A 23,575-nucleotide genomic window follows, 5' to 3' on the forward strand; every position below is an offset into this window, starting at 1 on the left:
GAACAGGAGCTTTTCCCTGAAGATGTCAAGCTTAAATTTTCCTCTGGTCTTCGTTTGAAGAAAAAAAGCTCCCATTTCTTTCAAAAATTTTTTTTTTCATATGCATATTTTAAACCATTTGTGTCATTTTAAGATGTAGAAACTTCCCCTGAGGGAAGTCTGTGTGTGGGTGAAGTTGTTATTGATTTACTGTAATATTGGTAGTCGTGCAAATGAAAAAGTAGATTTTGTACAGAATATAAATGTAGGCCTACTAATTTAATACTTATGTGCCATCAATCCGTTTTTTTACAGTAAATATTTCCCACAAGCCATATGAAGAACAAAATGTGAATTGTGAAAATGATGAACTCATGCAATGGAAATCTATAAAACAGAAATGGAGAAAAATGCATTGATTAGGTTAAATGAACAACATTGTACCGTCTGCTCGGTCTTGGGGTCAGTATTGATTGTTTACCTTTCAAATTTGTGTAAATGTTTTAAAATGAATAAACTCTGAGAAACATTTGATTCAGTGTGATCTGTTGAGTGGCCGACTGTAAAAATCAATTGCCTTCAGCTTAATTCCCCCATTACTGGACAGTACAAGACTTCTCCAAAGCTGTTTTTCACATAGTAAATCCTTTATTTTAATCAAAGAAGGAAGTTGAACATCTCTTTAGTGCTGAGGCACACTAGAGGCTCACATATTAATCTCCAGCATAGACTTCTTATGTTGAAGCAGCTTCAGGTAGAGCAAAGTGCTCACTAATATGTTTATTTGAGGACTATTAAAGTAGATCACATTGCACGTGTTGTACTTTCGTAGCAGGACCTTCCAATGAATGTGGCTAACACTAGGAAGACAACAGAACATGCTAAATTATTCAATTTATTGTAATGTACACCCAACAGAGGGCCAAATTTTTCAGAAACAGCCCTGTCTTTGTCAAATAAAAATCCCTTTCCTTGATTGTTTCCCTTCTACATGTATCCAACTTAGCAGCCAGTATTTATGGGCCAAGAGACCTCCTGTTTCATTCAGACAACAGGTTACCATGGCCACATATCTTACAGCAGCTTGTGTCATTAAAGAGCGTCAGAATAAAGAACATGTGGAAGTATACCTGTTTAAAAAGGAATGCAAAAGGGCATTTTAAACAGAAGCTGACATCTGCCATTTTAAGTGCATTATTTAAGAGGAAGTGTTATCTCCTTGCTGTGATGTGCTTTCACTGAAGTGTCAAGAGGCTCACCGGAATACATTTATTCCAGTGCTTCACAGACAAAGGCCACTATTGCTGTCAGCATGATGATGAAAGCACACTGCAGATCGAATCTGTATAAAAATAGAACTGCATACAAAATGGTAAAGTTCAACAAACGGAACCAAAAGGTCTGTTCCCAATGCTCTAAATAAGAGAAACTGTCTATTTCCAGTTGTTCTCCAAACCAGTAATGAGTTGAATAAATGTTTGCACGATGAGCTGAAGTCAGCGAGTGAATTTCACGTCGTTTGTCGGCCCGGTGGGTCCTGTGCAAGGCACTGTGGGTAAAGCATCCTCTCTCGCGCGCTCAGCACTCGACCGGAATCTCGACGATGTCGTCCTCGGGGGCGCGCCCCTGGGGGGCCGCGTGAACGCGGGGCGAGGGTCTCCCCCGGCAGCTGAGCTCAGAGAAGGGGCTGAGCCAGGCCAGGGAGGGGGGTCCTCCAAAGGCAGCCTTTACGCCCAGCCAGCATGGCAGCCTCTCCCAGGTCGGGGTCTCGCCCTTCAGTCGCTCAACGCCCTGCGGTGACAGCACCCCAACTGTAACCTCCACAGCTTCCAAAGCAGGAAACCAACCCCGGTCCTCCCTCAGGCCAAATGCGGCACAATCCACATCCCAAGACTCTGACTGAAAAAAAGACCGACTAACTGTCCATGGATTCTGTATTTACATCCCCCGTTGTTAATGTGACTGTCAACTGGCACTGCATGCTGGGAGATGCTCCAGCTCCTTGAAAGCAGAGTTGAATGAGCGGGCTTTTCCTCCTACCTCAGTCATGGCTTCACTGTGATAATCAAGCAGGTGTGAGGGTTAGCATTATGCAAACGTAATCAAATCTGCATTATTTTTGAGAAACAATACAACATCTCTCTCTGGTCAAATCATTCGTGTAATTTGGAGCAACATGTTGATCCTTGAGCCAGGAAACGAATGGGAGGGCGGACAGGGTGAGCAGTCTGTCAGTTAATCTGCGGAACCACTTCAGCGACGGCAGCCCAAGAGTGGTTTTAGGAACAGCGTGCATTAGTCCATTAACCACCAGCGACCGAGAATGCTTTCCCACTCAGACATCGGGACGACATAATTAAACAATATGTGAAGGAGGACTTTTATCTGTAATTAGGTCAAGCAGCCACAAACCGCTGCAAGCCAGCAGGCCCAGTGCAAAAATGGCTAAAAGTATTTAGATGAGTCAGGAGCATGAATGAGAGCATTGACTTTAATTTAAAAAAGGTAACTGTGGTGCTACAATGACACACTTGATTTTGTTATTTGAATAATAAGAGTAAGCGGTTTTAGTATGCACCCATTTAAAAAACTAAGAGCATGCTTGTTACCTTGAAAGTACTTGAAAGGTACTTCTGAGCAAGAATATCGGAGGTTACGGGTGTAGTTCAATTGAAGCCATTGTTAGGAACACAAATCATGTGTGTTATTTTGTCCTTCAGATTTTATAACCCCTTTTTTCATTAAAAATGATATTAATAACATCAGCAGAAGGTAAGAAGAGACTGTGAAGGGACAGAAAAGAACTTTATAGGAAAAAAGATTTTTTATTGCATTTACTTTCAAAGTGAAAGTAGCCAAAATAACAAAGGTTTGGACAAACATTTGAAATAAGTTCCTTATGAATACTTTATTTACAGATAGCAGGGCAGAAGAGAGGGAATAAAGAGGACTGGTGGGCAAAAAAGCCATTTTCTCCCCTCTTCAGATAGGAGAGAAGTGAGTCCAGAAAGCTCTTCCAGTATTACTGTGGAGGGCTGAGGCCCAGCAGTCTGAGCATAAGCAGAGATTTAATAGCATTAATACGAATAAAGCCACAGCATAATGAAGTCTGTGGTGATTGCGAGGTTAAGACACAAAGAGAGAGAGAGGGGGGTGGGAGTGAATGAGATGCACCTGCAGGTGGTGTTCAATTCTAACAGCTGATACATCTGTTACACCGTGAAATAGGTGAGGCGGTCTGATGAAGCCTCCGTAAAACAAACGGTCACAGCTGTGGCCCAATTGCACTTTGAAAAGCAACCGTTCCTCATCGTTACATCACAGCTTACCGAAACCCCAGCCACCAACCTGCTTGAATATCAGTGTGAAGGAACATGACTCATCCATTTCATTAACAAGTGCTTACATGATAGTCTATCGTACATGCAGTAAAAAAAGGCAATCCAACACTTTAAACATCTATAACGGTGGTCGTCTGGAATATTTCACCAACGGTCATTCCAGTCAACCTGCAGAGACATCGGAATAATCTCATTTTTAATCCTCCCTTTTAAAAACAGTAACAATTTGGCAACCAGTCTTGAGGAAGTCATGATAACTTTTCCTTCTGTTCACGGTTTCCCAAGGTCCCCCTCCTATCAGAAATAAGGCTTATGAACACCAGGAGGAAAGGGGTGTCCATTATATTGTCACCAAAGTTTAACTAAAACTAAAAGTGTGAAGACACTGTGATGGTAGACAGATAGCTGACTGAACTGAAGAGTTATTTTTTTGGACTCTGCACTGAACATCAGTGTGAGGTTAACTATGATATATGAACCAATCCACTTTCACTTTACAGTAACTTGACTGGATTTAGCATCCGCTGGCTACAGATGGACACCCAAGGTGAAGATGCCCTTTCCCAACATGGCTTCCAAAGCTTCAGAGTCCTTATTTAAAAGACTACAAGAAAAGGTCCAAGCCTCCCATTAGCAACTCACCTATACTTCCCAGTTCAAATAAAGTGCAGGATCCATCAGCTTTAGGATGATGTAACATGTTTGTGTCTGCATGACTGTTTTGAGGCAGAACCATGGCAAAAACTGTATAGCAGATGCACAGGACAACTCAGCTTGCAGTCCGCATGTAGCTTACCTACAGGCTACATCTGATCGCCCTGCTAAAGCATAAAGGGTAAATACAGGGCAAGCTTGGGAGAATTGAACAAATCTGAATCTGGGAATAAAACCTGCAGCCTTGATGACACAAGCACAGTTCCTTCACCAGCACAAACAGCTGACAACATCTTAGTGTTCATTTTGCGGGTGATTTAACACAGCTAACAAATTTGCTTAGACCATTCCCAGATGGAAAAATTGCATATTCGCATTACCTACATGAAAGCATATTCAGCCCAGAAAAAGACCCAGAAGCAGTTAACTGGTCTTCACATCAACAAGGAGCAGTAAGCAGATTGTACTATGCACCATACCAAGACGGATACCTTCAGGTTCCAGACAGCACTGTCCCTACAGCAGGTGTGCACAACAAGGGCAATTTCAGCATTCTGTGCCAACTTCTGCTCTTAATTATTTAATTAGCTCAATCAAATCTCAATTAGACATCTGTATAAGCACCAGCTACAGCCGCAGACTGCAAGCTTATCCGAAAGATTTTACTGAGCTCAAGTACAGGAGTGAACAAACAGTTCATAGAGCTGCCACAAAACCAAAACTATGGTAACTGGTTGGAACAAAAACTAGCACTGCCCAATAGGTTTTAGACAGCACTATCCTTTACAGTAACACTAGAGATTACAGATAGTACTACCCTTTATGCCAACATGACCCTACAAGTTCCTTCTTAAAGTATTTCATATAACCTGTGTTCTACAGATCATTGTAAGGCTATTAGTACAGTTCTCAGGCATCATCACTCCTCCAAGCACCACTATTTACCCCCATTTAGGAATCTCTACAAGCTACACAGCCTACACCACCAGCTATGAAGGCAACCACACCCCACCCACAGACACCTCAGCCAGGTCACAAAGACAGCAGGTCTATGTAGCGAGAGTTCTCATTGGTCCAGAGATTAAAAGTTAGATGCTTGTTGGGAGTTTTCAGCCAACCTCTTTCAGAAAACATCCTCATGCAATCACAGTAGTGTTGGTTGAAAAGCCATGCTCCTAAAGAACAGCAGGATTTTTCCCCATCTCATGTAAAGTGCATCACTGTTTTAGAAAGCAGAGAGCAAACTGAAGTTCCACACATGCATCGTTCTCCTGACTGGAAATACTCACGTACAGGAACCATTCTGGGTCCTCTACTTCAGCTGATCTAAGATCTATGTTTCCCTTCTTAGCCAAACGGAAATCCCCTTTGTAGTAGTACTGTGGGGAGTATTTGTGTTTGTTTCATTTATATCGGAGATTAAGCACTTTTTAAGAATGAACTGTTTGGGGGGCACTGATGTGAACAGAAGGAAAACACCAATTACAGTTAACAGCCTCAGGCAAAGAAAAGCAACAAAAAAAAGATACTAAACAGGCAGATTCAGCACAATCGCTTCTTTTTCCTCCGTTACCGATTACATGTAACAAAAAGAAACTAAAATGGATTTTAAAATGTTCAAAACAAACAGAAAGAAGCAGCATCAGAAAAATGGGTTGTAGTTTCGCTCGTCAAAGTCAGTGAGGCGGGCGCTGCCAGTACGCATCATCAGTCTGCGCCCAATGGAGGAGGGAGGGGCCTCGCCGACGGCCTCACATCTCAGACAATGTATTGGTAGGGGTCGGCCTTCCCGTGGTCGGGCACGGAGAAGGGGCTGAGCCACGCTATAGAGAAGGGGTGCCCGAACACTACCTTCATATTCATCCACTTAGTTTTTTTAGCCCATCTTCGCTCTTCCTTTTTCAACTGCTCTATCCCCTGAAAATAAGAAACAACCAAGACTTCAGCATGTAAGAATAACACCTACAGGATTACAGAGCATCTTCAACTTGCCTACTCCAATGTCTCAAATATCTCTAAACATCCAATAGCGTCTTCTGTGATCCGTTTGAAACCGTTTTAAGTGCCACTGGTTTAAGATCGCGCTTTACGAATAAATGATGTGCATCTTTGGCCATGATGTTCGGCTCTTTCTCGCGGGCATGGTCATCAACATCAAGACCAGCATTTCGTAGTGGAAACATCACATCTGTCCGGTACCACATGTAGACTGAATAGCAGTTAACCACATGACTAAAGACAGTTAAAAACATGACGTGCAAACAGTGATGCACCGACGTAAAAATTTCTGACCGATACCGATTATTTAGGGAAACAATCAGGTGATGTTGATACTGATACCGATTGTTTGGTGGTTATGCTTCCTTAAGTTTCATGATCAACTATTTAAAAACTTGTCATTCTAATAAACACAATTTTAATTACGCAACTATAAAGTAAAGCAACAAAGATAAATATTTAGTTTTTAACGACATTTCATCCAACTTAACTATAATTTTTTTTCAGGCCTGCTGGTACGCACTGAAAAACTCTAAACAGACATGGCACACAGGGTGCCACTGGTGAAGTCAGATGGCGCAGCAGACAGTCTGCAATTTGTGTTTGCTTTAAAATTTCCGTTTGCTTTGCATATTCAAGACTTACAATGATCACAAAGAGAGGATAACCTGATACGCTGCATTTATTGCATAAAAATAAGCTGTGTAACCTCTGCCATACAATTGCACACAGAGAATGTTTAACAATGTTACAAACTTGTGACAAACAACTTTTCTTTTTTTTTTTTTTTTTGAACCTTCAGTAAAAACAAATATTGGATCAAATTAATTTATATTAGATTAAATTAAAGTGCCAGACAGTTGTTGGGTCATAACCATTGCAATTGGAAGAAAAAACAGGGACACACCTGGCATTACTTTGTTTCCCGCACCTTGTGCATTAATGAGAACATCCTCTGACCTTTACAAAATATTAGCACATTATGAAAATTGGAGAAAAACATTGAATGCTTGGTTGGTCATTCCCGCATCTGGAGTTTTTTTCTTGTTTTTGCTATGCTCGTAAAATTTCTTCCTACCATGAAGAACGCCTGACTAGTTTGCATTCCGGGCAGAGGTGAATGCAAGCGAAATCTACTGCTGTTACCAATGCAGCACTTTCGACACAAGCAATGCCGGAAGTGTGGTCCTAAAATTCATTCTTAACATGAGGAGTGCCTGGCCCACAAGTGCAGGCCACGTGTTACCATGGCAGCACAATTATATTAAGAAATGCCATTTTGGAAAAAAGGCTATATTGTATATTACTGTAATGTAACAACCCTTTGGCTACCTTTTTTATTTTTTTGTGGCTTTTAGTATTAGTATTGCAAGGACATAAAAAAACTCACTTTTGCACTGAAAAACTATAAGACAGGAATTTCAACTAACACAAGTGCAGACACAGCTACTTTGGAGCCAACACAGTGGTCCAAGAATATATTAGGCAAGCAGCTCCAGGAAAAGTGGTTAAAATCAGGACAAAGCAGTAAGCATTTGATATAGAGGATGCACAAGGTTACAACCACAAGCACAGTGCAAGAATTTAAAACGTGCGAAAAGCAGTCACCCAGCAGATTGAACACTAATGATTTTATCTCTCGTTTATAATATTCAAACGGCAAGCCTAATCAATATCTTGAATACCATTGTATATTACTGCATACAACTGTATATAGTATATTACTGTAATGTAACAATGCGTATAAACCATTCCCATATCATTACTGGAAGCAATCCACCTCTGTAAAATGTAAATATCCCAAGAGCACATTAAGCTACAGTACAAAAGGCTAAACCAATTTCATATAACAGACATTATACAAGCCATTTAAGAAGCCATTTCTTAGTAGTATATTTCACCCAAAATCCCTAGAGTTAGCGCTAGTGTTACCACAGGGAGATGTCATGATGACATAGCCTCCATCACTATTCTCCCATTGGTCCACATCTCCAGCTGCCACATTAGAGACCACAAAGTGTGACCACAAGGTCTCATTACTTCCCACCCCATTGAAAACGCATTACTGGGTTTCACACAACCTCAGTTCAGAGCCAAAAGCACATCAATAGCACTAAAAAAGAAACAGGAATCAAGGGCTGGCATTCTCCAGTATTGGGGGGGTGCAAAGAGTAATTCAATAAGCAATGTATGAACCAAACCTCTACATTTGGGTCACATTTTGTGGCATTTGACTATATTTTAAAAATCTGAATATTTTGCCATCACAGCTTGAACATGTACCAAGATTCTGTTCCCTGTCACGTTTCTCCAAGTCCCCAGATATCGCAGTCAGTTCCACTGAACAAACTGGATAAGGCTGTACGAGGTCAGGGGTTAAGGTTTTGGTGGTGCGGAGTGGGTTATGTCAGCGATGGGAGGCGGAGACTGGTCACTTACCGTTTCATCAGTACAGATGGAATGGACTTGGGTCCCGAACATCACAGAAGTGAAAATGAGGAAGAGGAGTCCCTCAAAAGACAACAGGATGAGCAGGATGACAGTCGCTGGAGGCGAGAAGGAGCTGCACTCTGGGGAGGGGTGGAGGGGGGGTTGGGGGGGAGACACACAGATGTTTACACTGTGGAAGGGGGGTAACCACCATGCACAGCTGGCCATACCCACCACTATTCTGCCTTTGGGAAGTACAGCTCTGTTCGGGTCATTGCTTGAAACCTGTCCATGGAATTGGAGGTTGTCATTATCAAAAGAACCCCTTTTTTAAAGGGGCCACAAATGGCAACAGCTACCAGCTGCACCTAAACTGACCAATCAGCATTAGATAAGCTTGACAGGTTTCTGGCAATAACCCTAGACCGAGTAATACTTCAGTGGAAACGAACCCTGTTCCTGGAGATCTGCCATGCTGTAGGTTTTCAATTCAACCCTAATTTGGCACATCTGAGTCTACTAATTAGCTGCACAAAAAAATCTTGATCTCTGTTGAATGAGGTGTGCTTTGTTAGGGTAGGACCGAAAACATACAGGATGGTAGATCTCCAGGAACAGGGTTGGACTCTAAGCATGTTCCACCCTGGCCCTCACAGCAGCCAATCACAAGCGAGGAGGAGAGGAATGCTGACTGCTCCCTCTGACACTCCCCAGACTAACCCAGGACAGGTTTATTACTTTCTTTATCACCAGACTCATTTTCAGAACAGAAGAACTTGATACTGATAAACTGTGGCAATTACATGCAGCACAACAGCTGACATTAATCCTTAAGGAGACTGAGGGGAGCGGTTTTTCAGAACAACGTCAGCCACAGAAACTACATTATGCACACAAGCTTGGTTATCATTAATGAGCACCAAAACAATTAAGAACAATACTGGCAGTAAAAACATACCCGCTCACATAGACCCTGTTTACACTTGCTTTTAAAATGCGTCTTGGGCGATTGGATCACAAGTGGACAGCGTTAAATACAAGTGTAAACGACCACCAAGACGCATTGTGATCCGATCACTCAAACCACTTGCCGAGGTGGTCTGGGACGCATTTGACCACATATCTTTTGTAGTGTAAACGCTAATGAGTCCTGATGCGTCCCCGACAAGGACGTAACAGGAAAATACGTCATCAATGCAGGACGTGGTGGTTGTTTTGCAAGTCGCAAATGACTTTGTCCTGCCAATCTCAACAGTTGGAATAGCCTGTACATGTATATTAGTTCTTGAAACATTTTTGTTTCCTTAGCTTGCCCGTGCAAAACAAATCTGGCGCTTGTCTGGCGACCTCCTACCAGAAGTGACGTAGGCAGTCACGAAATCTGAACACAAGTGGTCAGCTGAACACCTTGGAGACGCACGATAGACACAGGTGCGAACGACGATGTGTCTCGGCTGCCCACTAGCGTTCGGATCACCGAATCGCATTTTAAAACCAAGTGTAAACAGGGTCACACATTCCTCCACACACTTAAAAGCAGCAGACACATGCAGTCTGATAATAGATGAAGAGTGAACTGTTGCAGTCAGATGCCCCTTCCAACTCCAGCATCAGGGAATGGGGGGAAAAAAACGTGGCCTCTATGCGGGTGTTTGGTGGGACACATTTACATACGCATGTTCCGCTCGAGACCCTGTCAGTGCTGACTGTGGCTAGCCACGCAGGTCAACACGCAGCCGGCTGCCAGGGATCGGAGGGTCTCAGCTGGCCGGGATTACAGCAGCTCAAGGCTCACTACGCCCCCCACTGGTCAATCAGGCACCCGCAAGTCTGTGAGCTCGACTTGTGAACTGTGATGAGAAGCAGTGGCAGCTTCACTTCGGAGGAGGTGCTTCGGATAGCGAAGGTCACAGCAAAGAGCGATGCTAAATAAACAATTAAGCATTGCAAACTGGGGGAAAAAGGAGGAAGAGAGAAAGTTTCATTCTATTTTAAACAGCATGACAGCGTCCCTGTCAGGCCAAGCCCCAGGTGGGGTCGTGACCCCTGCGGAATTATCCAGAACGTACACAGCAGCGGAGCTGCTCTGCTCACAGGGACATCGGATCTTCTGAGTCACAATGACAGAAATGACAACTGCCAATCACGGCTCTCCTCAGGCTAGGTTCTGACCCAGTTTGAGTAAATAAAATCTGAATCTGGATAGCTTCCTTCCCAATCCCGCGAATGACGAAATGGATACGAAACAGTGCCACTGTTGAGAAACTACCGGAAGCGCCAGAGTCAGCCGCTAGGTCTAAAGGCCCATCACAGTTTAACCTGTTTGCAGGCTCATTTGTGAAGCGTGCAGTGCAGTGCAGTGCTGGAGCCAGTCCGCGGGCCGATTCACACACACACTAGGGGACTGGACCAGGGTCACTGCAGCACCGGCCCTTTCCCACACTTACTCGTCCAGTCTTCTTCCAGGCAGAAGAGGAAGTGGAAGACCACCATCATCAGTGAGTGCAGTGATATCAGCGCGATGTACATCTGGAAAAGAGCGAGGCCATCTTTAATGAAGCTGCAGGACAGAGGACAGGCACACAGCCGCAGGGAGAAGCCCTCTCTTTAATTTAGAGCTGAACGCGGATGCTGCCGCATGCAGCCAAGGTGAGAAATCTAAAGGGCCAATCAGGGACCTCTCATAAGGGATCTGTTTATGTCTGCGTTTTATTAATCTCAATACAGCAACACACAAATGTAGACAGTTACAGCCCAATTCCAGCTCTCAGTTACTCCGACCAGGAGTTAAGGTGGGTGATACTGTATGTATGCTGCTGAGTATGTGTGTATGGAAATAATGTGATAGTGTATTTATGTGATAAAGGGAGAGTAGGCATTTGCGTAGTGCACTCTGATAACCTGTGAGAAATTATCCTCTCTTTTTGTGCACAAGTGAATTTTCCTGATATCTGAGACTCAGTCACTCACTGTGAATAGCACAAAGTACTTCTGGTTGTTCTCTCCTACACAGTTGTTGACCCAGGGGCAGTGGTGGTCCATCTTGCGGATGCAGCGTTTGCAGACGCTGCAGAGGAGGAACATACACACCCACTACTGGCCATGTCACAGGAACAGCACAGAAAACCCACCTGGTTTCTTGGTATGCAAATATTCTGAAGGTTATCCTGGAAAAAACATAACTATTAACTATTTTTGTCATAAATTTTTAATCAACTTCATTCTGACACTATAATAGTGGAGGACAGAGGTCAAAATCCAAAAAGAGCCTACTGTAAAAAGAATCCTGTGATTTTACAACTTTAATATGGTGGTACTCCTCATTTTCAAGGACAGTACATCACTAACTGCATTAACAGGTTATAAATCAATTCTATTGGACAATGTGTCTCCAGACTCTGAGTTCTGACCTTTTGCCCTACAGCCTATGTATTTGAGTACATCAGTCTTCCCATACAGGGTCCCTGGTGGTGAGGCCCACTAAGAAATGCTGCAAACTGCTCACCGTGGAGCTTAAATACTGCCAGCGACAATTCAGGCTCAGCAATACGACACCTTTACTTGGAGGAGAGCTGCGATGCGTAACAGCTTGTAAATCAACAGCACATCCATCAAATACGACTCCCACGGGCTTCCACAGGGAGCTGCGACTACAACTATAAATAACTGTCATCTGCCCCACCCTGCGCCATTTATCTATTCTCTCACTACAGCAATATTCAGCCCAAACTGTAGCAGAGACATTCAATGTTTCAGCATCTGAAGGGAATGAACCCCCAACCACACCAAACAGCCCCATCTGAGGAATTTGAAACCAAATCAGAAGGCGAAAGTTCTAATGTAACTCCAATGTAACCCTGAGGAACTCCTTAATTACAGCCAGGTATCCTGACCCAAAGCGTGGTGCTACAGATTCGCTGCAGTGAGCATGACTCCCCCTGCTGGCTGGCTGGCCGTACCTGCAGTGATGCGCCCGGTCAGGCTTGATGCTGCAGCACTTGGGACACTTATAGACCACCTGACCTGGCTTCAACTGCAGGCTTTCAATGAACTCCTTCGTTGCGTTTCCTTTTGGCACTGCACCCTGCAAAAAAATTGTGATTTTTCACAAGCTGTTGACACAGGCCTGCAGGACCATTTCCACACGTACGGCCCCTCGATTTACCACCGACCCCACCGAGGCTTCACTCCTTTCAGCCAATGATAAATTAGATAAATTCTAGTGGGCAGCTCGTAGCAGAGGGCATGTGACTGAACCTCTGGCTGAACGGTTAAAGCAGCCAGCCTGGCCGGCAGACTCACGGGGTCGGTGCACATGGCCCTGAAGTGGGAGGCCAGGGCGAGGAAGGCCAGGCCGTTGAAGAGCGTCCCGTTGACCAGGCTGTAGACCAGGCTCTTGGAGGGCAGCAGCATGACGAAGACCACCACAAACTCGGCGTAGAAGACCAGCATCCAGGTGATGACCCCGCACACGATGCCGCAGGCGTCACGGATGAACCACATGTCGCGGGCGTCAGCGGTGCGGGGCGGGGGAGGGGCACAGTGCTCGGGCTGCAGGTAGCCCGCCTGCCTCTCAATGTCCCTGCAGCGGTGCGCTGGGCTCCCCATCCTACTAAAGGCTCTCCATCGGCATGCTGGGAAGAGGGAGGAGAAGAGGAAGTGAGCTCACTGACTGGGGAGGTAGGGACAGTGGCCACCTTGTGTTTTTTGTGCAACTATTTATCAAGAAAGCATTTGTTCACTGTAGCTTCACCAGCCTCTTTCAGGGTTTTCCCAAGATTCATAGAAGCCATGGGACAGAGGCAGAGAGGGCTCCATGAGGGGGAAAGGGACAGCTGAGGAATCAGACTTTCTTAAATTATGTAAAGTACGTAGGTTAGCCAACGAGGCCTCGGAACATTCACAGCTTCGGCCAGCCCTTAAAAATAGTAACCTCACACAATGCACTGACCTTCAGCGCTGTCGCTGTCGAGTTCTGATGCAAGTTTAAATGGGTCAACATTAACTCCTGGGCTAGCTACAGCACTACAGCACCTGAGTGCACACCACAGATACAATCGAGCCAGTGACTGCTTACCCCACAAGACACACATGATAAGACCTAGCAAAAAAAAAAAAAAAAAATGCCAGTCATTCTCACCACTTTTTCCACACACTTCCCCATTCTGGTTACACGCGTACACTTCACTACCATAAAAAAGGCCTGACTGACAATTACCTATTATTTTTAATCTATGAAGGGGCCTAGCTCATTTTCCCAACAGGCAGTGAAAACCCAATATGCTGGTTGCCATGAACAGAGACAAGCAGAAAAACCCTGCCCAGGACCACTCGTATGTAAATTTACCACCAAAAAAGATACTCCAGTTTTCCTTTCTGTAGCTCTGTACTAACGGAAGGAACAATGGTTAGGCTACATCATAAAATATGAATTACACGGTCTCTACCTTACACCCTTAACTTATCGCCTACTGTTTCTCATGGTACCTGCGTACTTACATAAACCTTAAATCCTTTCTTCATTCACACCCCATTCATGCACTATATTCTTACCAATCTCATCTTCAAAAACGATTTCCAAGTTTTCCATATCGTAAAATTCAGCTCTTCAGCAGCACGATGCCAGCCAGGCGCCCCCCCAGAGCGCAGCTGTGAGCAGAAACGTACGATCCGCCAGGATCTCCCAGCCGCGGCTCAACAGCCCCGTTAGCGCCCGACGGCGGTAAGAGCCTGGCGTGCGGATCAGGGCTCCCTGCTGCGAGGTGTGGTGAGCGTATGAGACCGAGCGAGTGCTCCAGCGCCACCTAGTACCTTCACGAGGCCCTAGCCAGAGATTAGTGACGGCTGGCGCTGACAGGTCCGCGGGAGATGCCAGGCCTCGCGCTGTCCTGCTAACCCCGGGGTTAGAGAGGGACACGAAGAACGCTGCGCGTGCTCATTCACAGGCTATTCGTCTCACAGGTAGTTCACCCGAGTAGAGCCACAGGTCTCACACAGACAGAGAAGAGATGGTTTGGAACACCCGTTAAGAGAACTAAATGAAAGCTTTACCTTGACTATACTTTCCACTTTCATGTAGATTCATTCTTATACGCGAAGCAATGCATACATCTAACACATATCCTGAAAATAAATCCATGCACAAATATCTTTATGGTAATTTAGGTACAACTAGCCTTAGAGGAAGTACAAAAGCATATATGTCATGGAAAAAATCATTATGTTGCAAAGATGCATAACTAAACAGCACTCCCTTTTGTGTGGATCTCAAGCAACTACAACTAGAGTGCTATATCAGGTATCTCTGGTAAAGTCCATCATGTGCTCCAGTGTTAAGCTATATGCAAGGCTTTAGTGTTTCATATTCATGGCTTTTTAATGTAGCTATTGATCAGTCCAATTGTAAGCAACATAGTATAATGCATACCATTATAATGAATAAGCTAATCACTTGGCAACAAAGCTCTTAAACTGAGGTCAATATGTTCAGAAGTGAACTTCCAAGCCCCAGGCTATTGTTTCAACTGACTGGTAGCATTGGAATAATGTAGCTACAAGCTATTTTTCCAATTGTAGTTTAAAAAAAGCCTAAGAAGGTGAATGTTTGAAACCTATTTTGCAACCATTAAAACATAATGTGCACACCCTTATCAGTGGGTTCAGCTACTTCAGCCACACCCATTGCTAACAGGTGAATGAAATCAAGCATAAAGCAATGCAATCTCCCAAGACAAACACTGGCAGTAGAATTTGTAATACTGAAGAGCTCAGTGACTTTCAACGTGGCACTGTCATAGGATGCCACCATTACAACAATTTAGTTCATCAAATTTCTGCCCAGCTAGAGCTGTCCTGGTCAACTGTAAGGTGCTGGTAAGTGTTGGGTGGAGTAATGAATCACGCTTCACTATTTGGCAGTCTGAAGAATATGGGTTTGGCAAATGCCAGCAGAACGCTACCTGTCCAAATGTATAGTGCCAACTGTAAAGTTTTGTGGAGGAGGAATAATGGTCTGGGGCTGTTTTTCATGGTTTGGGATAGGCCCCTTAGTTCCAGTGAAGGGAAATCTTAATGCTACAGCATGCAATAACATTCTGGAGAATTGTGTACTTCCAACGTTGTGGAAACAGTTTGGGGAAGGCCCTTTCCTGTTTCAGCATGATAATGCCCTAGTGCACAAAGCAAGGTCAACAAAGAAAAGGTTTGCCGAGTTTGGTGTGAAAGAACTAGACCTCAACCCCATCAAACACCTTGAATTGAAACGCTGACTGCGAGCCAGGCCTTATGCCCAACCACAGTAATGCTTGTGTCTGAATGAAAGCAAATACCCGCAGCCATGTTCCAAAATCTAGTGGAAAGCCTTCCCAGGAGAGTGGAGGCTGTTATAATAACAAAGGGGGGAGCAGCTTCATAGTAATGCCCATGGTTTTGGAATGAGATGTTCAACAAGCACATATGGGTTTGATGTTCAGGTGTACACATACTTTTGGCCATGTAGTGTATCAATACAACTAATCTTCTGCACTGCCCAGTGGCTATATCCACACTCAAGTGAATATACTTTACATTTTAGTAAAACCATACAATCTACTGTTGTTCTACACTTGACACCAAATTGTGTATGGACCCACCTGCTAACAATATTTTCAGATTATGCACGGTCCATTTACTTGATGAGTTTGGACAATATTTTTGACAAATTCAATAAAGTAATTGACAATGCTTACAAACTTGAGTGTTTGGATTACCATGGTGGGGTGAACTACAAACCGGGTCACCCCACCATGAGGGAAGGCTATGACCGGTCCTACTTTACACAATTCTAGAACCAACGAGGTTGAAGATTGTGTAACAACAGCTTGTCAAGTTCTTCAACTTTTGGTTGCGACTGCAACATAGATTTTCCATAATGAATTGCACACACTGAGAGCTACACATGGTAAACCTGATTAGTGAACAAGTCTGCTTCACTGTCTTCTGTAACCCTTAGGTCATGATATGTGCCTGCAGCACAGTTCACTCCCTACAAGCCTCACACTAAGAAAAACCATGTTTGAATGAGGACGAAGCTATCATACTCTTTACACATCAGCCATCTGTTACGAAAGAGGAAAGGCCACACGTTGCAGCACATAATGAGGACAACTGCAGTGTCTCACAAGATTCGAACAAACAACGCTCAAGTTCACGGGATAAACTTCCACATTAGACTTCCCACAACAGTAGGCCAGCGTAACCGGTAGTTTCTTCTCTTGGGCTTGACTAACTGCAATCATTCACCCGATCTTTCCCTGAAATAATGAGAGACAATACCCCACCGAGGAATTGGATTACTGTGGTCTAACAACAATGCAAACTCATCGACAACGTCTAGCTAACAAACGAAATGTAGGCTATGGCACGAAGAAAACGAAGTAATTTGTTTTGTTTAGTCATTGTATGTATCATTGTCCAATTATTTTGGATAACTTATCGGTGTGTGAAGGCTTATAGAGATAATGTGAGTTCTCATTCAGAATGCATTTTACTTATTATCCGGCGTTGCAACATCATAACGAGATGCGATCGATGCCCATTGCGGAAATTAGCTAGACCTATTGAAATTAGCGCTGATCTAAATTGACAGGGAGTGTGTAACTCGCTGGTGACATCCAGCAACTGGCTCGCTAGCCACAAGGAAGAAATAAACAACTGGACAGTCGTACGGCCGTTAGTTAGAAAAACGATTCATTTTAGTGTTTAAGGCTTCCTCCACAAATTAGCCTACTTAATTAGGCTAGCTAATCTTAACGTTGTCAACACTCAGGGATACCACACTGGTTCAGTTAATTTACGATAGCTAGCTATAAACGAACAGGCTAGCAAGCTGGTTAGACAACTTTACAGTTAGCTAGTAATGTGTATTACAATCAGAAAAAGGCTTAGTGATACTGCTCACCTCTTCCCCTGGACGCCTACACACGCAAAGAATTTCCCGATAGCTTGTCTATCCACGACCACCACTTCGTTTCCCAAATTCACCATTCGCGCGGCTCTTCAGTTAGCATAAATGGTGCCTCATCGGTTATTTATCACTCCATTCACTTTAGTCTGTTCATTGGGGTCATACAAAGTAAGTACGTCTTCAGGAACAGTAGTTCGCTATAATGGCGAACTCGTGCGCTTCCTTGTGCTTCTGTTCCTCGCCCTCCTGCCCTAACAATTTGGAAAGGTCCGCCCAACCAAAAAACAAGGAGAACCAGGAAGTCTACAACGAGCAGCAAACACTATTCCGAAGACTTCCTGCATTGTGATGTCAAACACGCTGCACGTTTTTGCAGCTGTTTGGTAGTACCGTGAAATATATAATACAAACGTAAACTGGACTTCAGTAGTTAACTAGAATAATGTGACAACCTGGTGACTATCCAGTTATTGTAAGTTTTTTAAAGCTGCTCAAATAATTGGCAGTGGCGATAATGAATCGTTATAAAACACTAATCTAAGCCAATTAGCTAGTTACCACTGCGACAAGTACAATTATTTTAATTGTATTTAATAAAAATAAAAAATAAGTATGGGTACCGCATTGCACAACAATCACAGTTGGTCACCGCAACTGCGTCGCTGTTCGATGACGTAACAAGTCCGCTGAAGCCCTCCATTGCATGTGCGACTGTGTATATGAAACATGGCTACTGTACAAGTGAGTGAAGCAGAGAAGGTGTATATAATGCACGGAGTTCGGGTGAGTTTAGTAATATAGATATATTACATTATAATTATATATCATTTACCAAGTATGCTTGTATTTCGTGTACTATTTTCGGTTATTCCAGTTCAATATTGAGTTGGTTATGAAGCGTTCCTGATCGATCCATGCCCTCTGATAGTTTAACGCAGAGGTGGGCAACGGGGGCGGTATCTATTCCTGGTTTTCATGCCATCTTCTGGCCTTAATTACTTAATTAGCTCAAACATTTACATAACGTTAGACTTTTGTTACATTTCGTGATAGGCACATGAATGACAGTCGAATGAATGAATGTCCCTCTATGAAACGTTTTACTCTGATCTAATCTACGAGTGAGTCAGTGTTGGGTGTATACAGGCAGTTGGCTCATTTAACCAGGGTAATTGGTGGAAGCAAAAACCTGAATAGACACCGGCCCCTCCAGGACTGGTATTGTGCACCCCTGTTCTAACGCCATAGCTCAGCGATGTTGGAAGTTTGACTTTTCGACTTGTCTTTATATAAGGATGATCTACGGGTTGATGGAAGGGGATGTGAGGACTACAGACACATGGAGATCGAAACCGACGTGGTGTCAAATACAGACGGGTCTGCAAAAGTCACACTGGCAAGTCTGATGCTTTCTGTTTATGCTGGGAGTATTGGTGATGTGCTCTGCTTCAGAATTACAGCAATTTGTATCTTGTTTCTGCCCTGTTGCGTTACAACAGCTTCTGCAGGGTTTTGTTGAATTTACTGATTTGTGTTTATCAAGGGGCACACAGCTATCCTTGTGGGGATAAAGGCAGAAATCAGAAAGCCCAGGCCAATGGTGCCAGATGAAGGTTATCTGGAGTTTTTTGTTGATTGGTAAGTCCTAACTCCTGTAATATCTTTAAATGAATGATATGAAGTCACTTTGTGGTTACTATGGTATTATTCCTGATTAAAGCTTGATATTTTAAAAGTCAGTTATTCATACAATATCTTTAAGTGTGTTGACTTATGGTGTCCCATTAACTTCTGAATCAGCCATAAAAATGTTCTTTCTTTTTGTCCATAAATGACCATGTCACATCATGGGTCAGAGAATGAACAGTCTTGCTTTTCTTGGATTAATTTGTTGATTGTCTCAAGTGTGCAAAGAAGTGCTGCATAAATAATGCAGTATTGCTAGTACTATGTCAGGAAAGAGTGAAAGCAGTTTCCCCAAGTCTGCACTAGATGGCAATCATGTTTCATGGAGCCCTGTCTATAACATGCCATGATTTATTTATTTATTATCTGGTTTTTGCCTTTGGAAAGTTAACAGGACTACCGGTGTAATCTACTCCATGTTATCAGTTGTGAATTAGGATCTAGCCTCTCCAGATCTAAAAATTGCATGGTTCTGTTGCGGAAAGTCTGTCATTAAAGTTGTGTGGATAAGTTCTGAGTAAGATACCCAGCATATGGTGATATTTGTGGGTTGTAGACTTCAGGCAGTCATCAAATGCAAAAAGGATTTGCAAAAAAAAAAGTAGCCTACTAAATATGACCACTTTATTTCAGATTATATTGATTTGTCCAATTACTTTTGCTCCCCTAAAACGGGGAACTTTTGTATAAAAAGGGGGTATAATTCCAACACAGACTAGCCAATATGGATGCTAATACCCTGAAATTAAAGCAGACAGTTTGCACTTCATTGCAACCTCATATTTCATTGTTTTATTTCAAATTCAATGCGCTCGAGTACAGAGCCAAAAAAAAAAGAATAGTTGCATGCCATTGCACATTTCTCTTGAAAATATCAAGTATATATGGTAGCACAACCATCTTGGGGACATTTGCTATTGTGTGCTTGTGCTGGTTACTCCCAGCAGGAGGCACTGCAGCAGGTATTATAAGGCATTCCATTGCATCTTCCCATCAGCTCTGCAAACGCTACTCCAGAGTTTGAGGGCCGTGGTGGGGAGGAGCTGGGGACTGAACTGAGCAACACTCTGTACAAAGTGTTCAACAACAGGAACAGCATTGATCTACGGACACTCTGCATTAGCCCGGGAGAACACTGCTGGGTGCTGTACGTCGATGTACTGGTGAGTGAGACGCCTCCTTCATCTCTCCTCCAATCACAGCACAGAACCCCGTCCAATATGACTAAAGTATGCATGCTGATTTTACCTCGCTGTCTGGATTGGTGGCAAATATATACAGTCAGCTCCTTATCAACTAGACTGCATTATATAAATATACTGTATATATGTGTAAATATTTTGTGTGTGTGTGTATATATATATATATATATATATATATATATATTATATATTTTTTTTTCTGAGTAATATAATGTACAATTTTATTTATATTATAAATAATGAAAGTACAATTCATAAGTTCTTCCTATAGGTCAGGAATTTCATCACAGTTATGGCCCTCCTGGTTATGTGCAGCCTGGGAACCTATGTGATGTATTTGTTTGTCTGAGGGCTTTGGCTCTCCCCCCAGATTTTTTACATGATGTATCTGCTTACCAGACGCTCTGGACTGGGGAGAATAACAAAGCATGCACTGCACTTTAACATCCTGCCTGTTCATACAGCTGGATGTCTGCTAAGCAATGCAGACCTTTCTAAAAACCTAACACGAGGTGTTACTAATTCAGTCAGAATTTATGAGTTTGAGTTTGACCATCAGGAGTGCTGCTTTGGGAGCTAGACTTCTGCTGTTTGTAAATCCTGTTTCCAAATTGCTGCTTTACATCACATCCTAAATAAAAATAATAAAAAAACTTTTTGATATTATTAGGTGTGTTATTTTTAACAAATGGTTTGTAGTTTTGGCTGAATGCCCTTTGCATATCAAGCATACATACTGTAGCGTGGATTCGCAAGTAAGCTATTCTGTGATATTCCTGTAGCAGTTGAACTTTATTCTGTGCACGAATGAGTGGACACAGTGTGAGCACACTACTGCTGTTTTATACTGAAGCTGCATGGAAGCAGTAAATCAGGGGTCTTTGTTCTTCCACAGTGGTGAGGACGTGACCCAGCGTCCTGTAACTGGGCCGTTAGCCCACTGAAGCTCAGACTTTAGCTACGTGCATGGGTCTAATGACTGTTTGTTTAATGTTCTCAGTTGCTTCAGTGTGATGGAAACCTGTTCGATGCTATCTCCGTGGCAGTTAAGGCAGCGCTCTTCAATACACGGTAAGCATTTGAGAGAATTAGCAGTGAATTTTTACGACAAATTAAAAATATGTTAGACAGTAAAAAGTGGGCACTTGAAGCCAGTGAAAGTTTTTTGTTTTTAAGGCATAGAGGAAAATTAATTTTGAGCTTTCAGACAGATATAAGGGGCTTTTCTCCATCATCAAACCTCCATATCTCTGTCTGCTGTTTTCCTGTGTTACAGAGATGCATGGAAATTTCATTTGCAATATAAATAAAGTTTTAAGTTTTAATGTACGCCTTTTCCTAAACAGAATCTCTAAAGTGCACATCTCAGAGGATGAGGAAGGAGGCAAAGAGATTGAGCTGTCAGATGACCCCTATGACTGCATGAGGCTAAACGTGGAAAACGTGCCCTGCATTGTGACTCTGTGCAAGGTGAGACTGGAGACCTGATTATGAAAGAACTTCCAACGGATTCTTTGGCAAAATGGAGACTTGTTGCCGGAGTAGTCATAGTATATCAGTCATGATGCTATTGGTTTTATTTAGCGTGAAACTGAAACTGGCTTTTCGGTGTCTGTTTATATATCTGTGCTTTGTGTGTGTGTGTGTGTGTGTGTGTGTGTGTGTGTGTGTGTGTATTCATGCTGAAACGCAGGTGGGTCACAGACATGTGGTGGACGCAACACTGCTGGAGAAGGCTTGCTCGGTGGCCAGCCTCTTGATCTCAGTCACGCATCGGGGGACAGTCACCTGCGTCAGGAAGGTGGGAGGGGGAAGCCTGGACCCTGAGAGTATTTTCGAGATGATGGAGGTCAGCTCCCGCCATTTTACTAACTGCACATCTCTCCTTCCCCTTAAAAAAGCATTTGTTTAAAGACTATGGCTCTGCGTGAAGTTAGTTTGTGTACGTCCTTCAGAACAGGCTGTCTAACTATTGGCACCACTGTTTAGGAGCTGATCAATGTAAGGATTTTTCAGCAAAGTGATGAATCATTGAACATTTTGTGAAGCTTGAGGAACCTTGTACTGTATCTGCTTATAAACAACACTCCCACAATCTCAACAATCTTTATTTTACAATCTGATGTTTTCTACTCGGTACAGAAGCAGCATTACATTGTATTGCATTCATTTGAGTTTTTTAAAGACCAACTTTAATAGCTTGCCGTTGACATTCTGACCACTTATATTACTGGATGTCTTACTTTAGTACTTTAGACAAGGACACAGCAGTCCCAACCAGGATTCAAACCTGCCACCTTAAAGGACCAGCTGCCCCTCCGCACAGCAGTAGTTTCCAGGACTACAGTGACCGTTCTTGAGGCCGTGTGCCCCTTTCCCTGGGCTGGACCCTTTGCAGGTGGCATATTGTGGCTGATGCTGATGCTCTCTCTTGTGTCTCTTCAGACAGGGAAGCGGGTGGGCAAGGCACTCCATGCGCCTCTCATGGAGGTCCTACAGAAGGAGGAAAGCCTGGGCAATAAGAGACAGAAAGTGGGCTTCCTTGGATGAGTTTCCCGTTTCGCTGTTTTTGTACCTGTAGCCTTTTCTAATAAAGTTGTTTTTGTTTCTTTAGATCTGTTGTTTCTCTGGTTTTTAACTTTGCAGAAACATGCGCGCTTCACTCTAGCAAGGAGTTGAGCAGTGAGCAAGTGTGGCAAAAATAAAGTTCTAATGCGTGATAGTTCGTTCAAGCGAATGTTTATGTGGTGCATAACCATTCAGACCCAAATGTCACAGTACAAGGAGCATTAACATTGTGCAAATGCTTATAGATATGTCAATCACATATTTAGTCAACTGCTGGATGACCCGGTCTTTCCCATGAAAGAAAAAGTTATTTCTTTGATAAAGAGACAAATGGCAGTCACTGTTGACGTGGCCCTTATATTTCTTAACTGCTCCTGAATTGACTTACTGTCACATGAAGTGCTCACAGTATTGAATAAAAATAAACTGAATAAGATTTACAGCTGAACAAAATTGCTACTGCAGTACCCGCTATAATTTCAGGCTGGTTTTGGAGAAACTGTGGACAATGGGAATCAGTGTTTGTTTACAACCGTATAGAACAATATGAAAAATGGGAAACTCACATAATGACTCCTTTGTTGAGCATAAGTGCTCTTTTGAACTGTCCTGTCAGTATTTCCAAAGCAATCTTGTCTATTTCATTCTTTTTTGGAAACCATTAGTTTTTTCTGTGAAATTTTATGGCTGTGTGAAATTGTTTACTTGAGCCCGTCTCACAAAAAGTTTATAAAGTGCAAAAACTTTATTTACACTGTTGTAGCCAATAATTG

General features: G+C 43.1%; 2 protein-coding genes across 4 annotated transcripts; one reads left to right on the forward strand and one right to left on the reverse strand.

Moving 5' to 3' along the window:
• Positions 1–2,784: 2,784 nt before the first annotated feature.
• LOC135261423 (palmitoyltransferase ZDHHC3-like) lies at positions 2,785–18,030 on the reverse strand. 2 transcript variants are annotated; one of them, XM_064347714.1, is made up of 7 exons: positions 17,967–18,030; positions 12,705–13,036; positions 12,362–12,486; positions 11,373–11,469; positions 10,850–10,931; positions 8,412–8,542; positions 2,785–5,891 (listed from the first exon to the last, which is right to left on the reverse strand). In XM_064347714.1, the coding sequence occupies exons 2-7, from the start codon at positions 13,008–13,010 to the stop codon at positions 5,733–5,735; spliced, it is 900 nt and encodes a 299-aa protein (XP_064203784.1). In that variant the 5' UTR covers positions 13,011–13,036; positions 17,967–18,030; the 3' UTR covers positions 2,785–5,732. The 2 variants fall into 2 exon arrangements, with proteins under 2 accessions (XP_064203784.1, XP_064203783.1); XM_064347713.1 differs by lacking the exon at positions 17,967–18,030 and adding an exon at positions 17,341–17,909.
• On the forward strand, positions 17,963–22,847 carry exosc7 (exosome component 7). 2 transcript variants are annotated; one of them, XM_064347717.1, is made up of 8 exons: positions 17,963–18,087; positions 18,641–18,742; positions 18,890–18,984; positions 20,030–20,195; positions 21,235–21,305; positions 21,581–21,704; positions 21,928–22,083; positions 22,680–22,847. In XM_064347717.1, the coding sequence occupies exons 1-8, from the start codon at positions 18,073–18,075 to the stop codon at positions 22,782–22,784; spliced, it is 834 nt and encodes a 277-aa protein (XP_064203787.1). In that variant the 5' UTR covers positions 17,963–18,072; the 3' UTR covers positions 22,785–22,847. The 2 variants fall into 2 exon arrangements, with proteins under 2 accessions (XP_064203787.1, XP_064203785.1); XM_064347715.1 differs by having other exon boundaries at positions 17,970–18,129.
• Positions 22,848–23,575: the final 728 nt, after the last annotated feature.

This window comes from Anguilla rostrata, chromosome 8, assembly GCF_018555375.3.
Source record: "Anguilla rostrata isolate EN2019 chromosome 8, ASM1855537v3, whole genome shotgun sequence".
NCBI classification, from domain to species: domain Eukaryota; kingdom Metazoa; phylum Chordata; class Actinopteri; order Anguilliformes; family Anguillidae; genus Anguilla; species Anguilla rostrata.

What these genes read in the sequence shown, in the direction of transcription:
- exosc7 (XM_064347715.1), top strand. Translation starts at nt 18,073, where the DNA reads ATGGCTACTGTACAAGTGAGTGAAGCAGAGAAGGTGTATATAATGCAC. An exon ending in GCAGCGCTCTTCAATACACG is followed by an intron (nt 21,306 to 21,580) that starts GTAAGCATTTGA and finishes TTTCCTAAACAG; the next exon opens with AATCTCTAAAGTGCACATCT. An exon ending in GTATTTTCGAGATGATGGAG is followed by an intron (nt 22,084 to 22,679) that starts GTCAGCTCCCGC and finishes GTGTCTCTTCAG; the next exon opens with ACAGGGAAGCGGGTGGGCAA.
- LOC135261423 (XM_064347714.1), bottom strand. Translation starts at nt 13,010, where the DNA reads ATGGGGAGCCCAGCGCACCGCTGCAGGGACATTGAGAGGCAGGCGGGC. An exon ending in GGGCCATGTGCACCGACCCC is followed by an intron (nt 12,487 to 12,704) that starts GTGAGTCTGCCG and finishes ATTTTTTTGCAG; the next exon opens with GGTGCAGTGCCAAAAGGAAA. An exon ending in AGTACTTTGTGCTATTCACA is followed by an intron (nt 10,932 to 11,372) that starts GTGAGTGACTGA and finishes GCTCTTTTCCAG; the next exon opens with ATGTACATCGCGCTGATATC.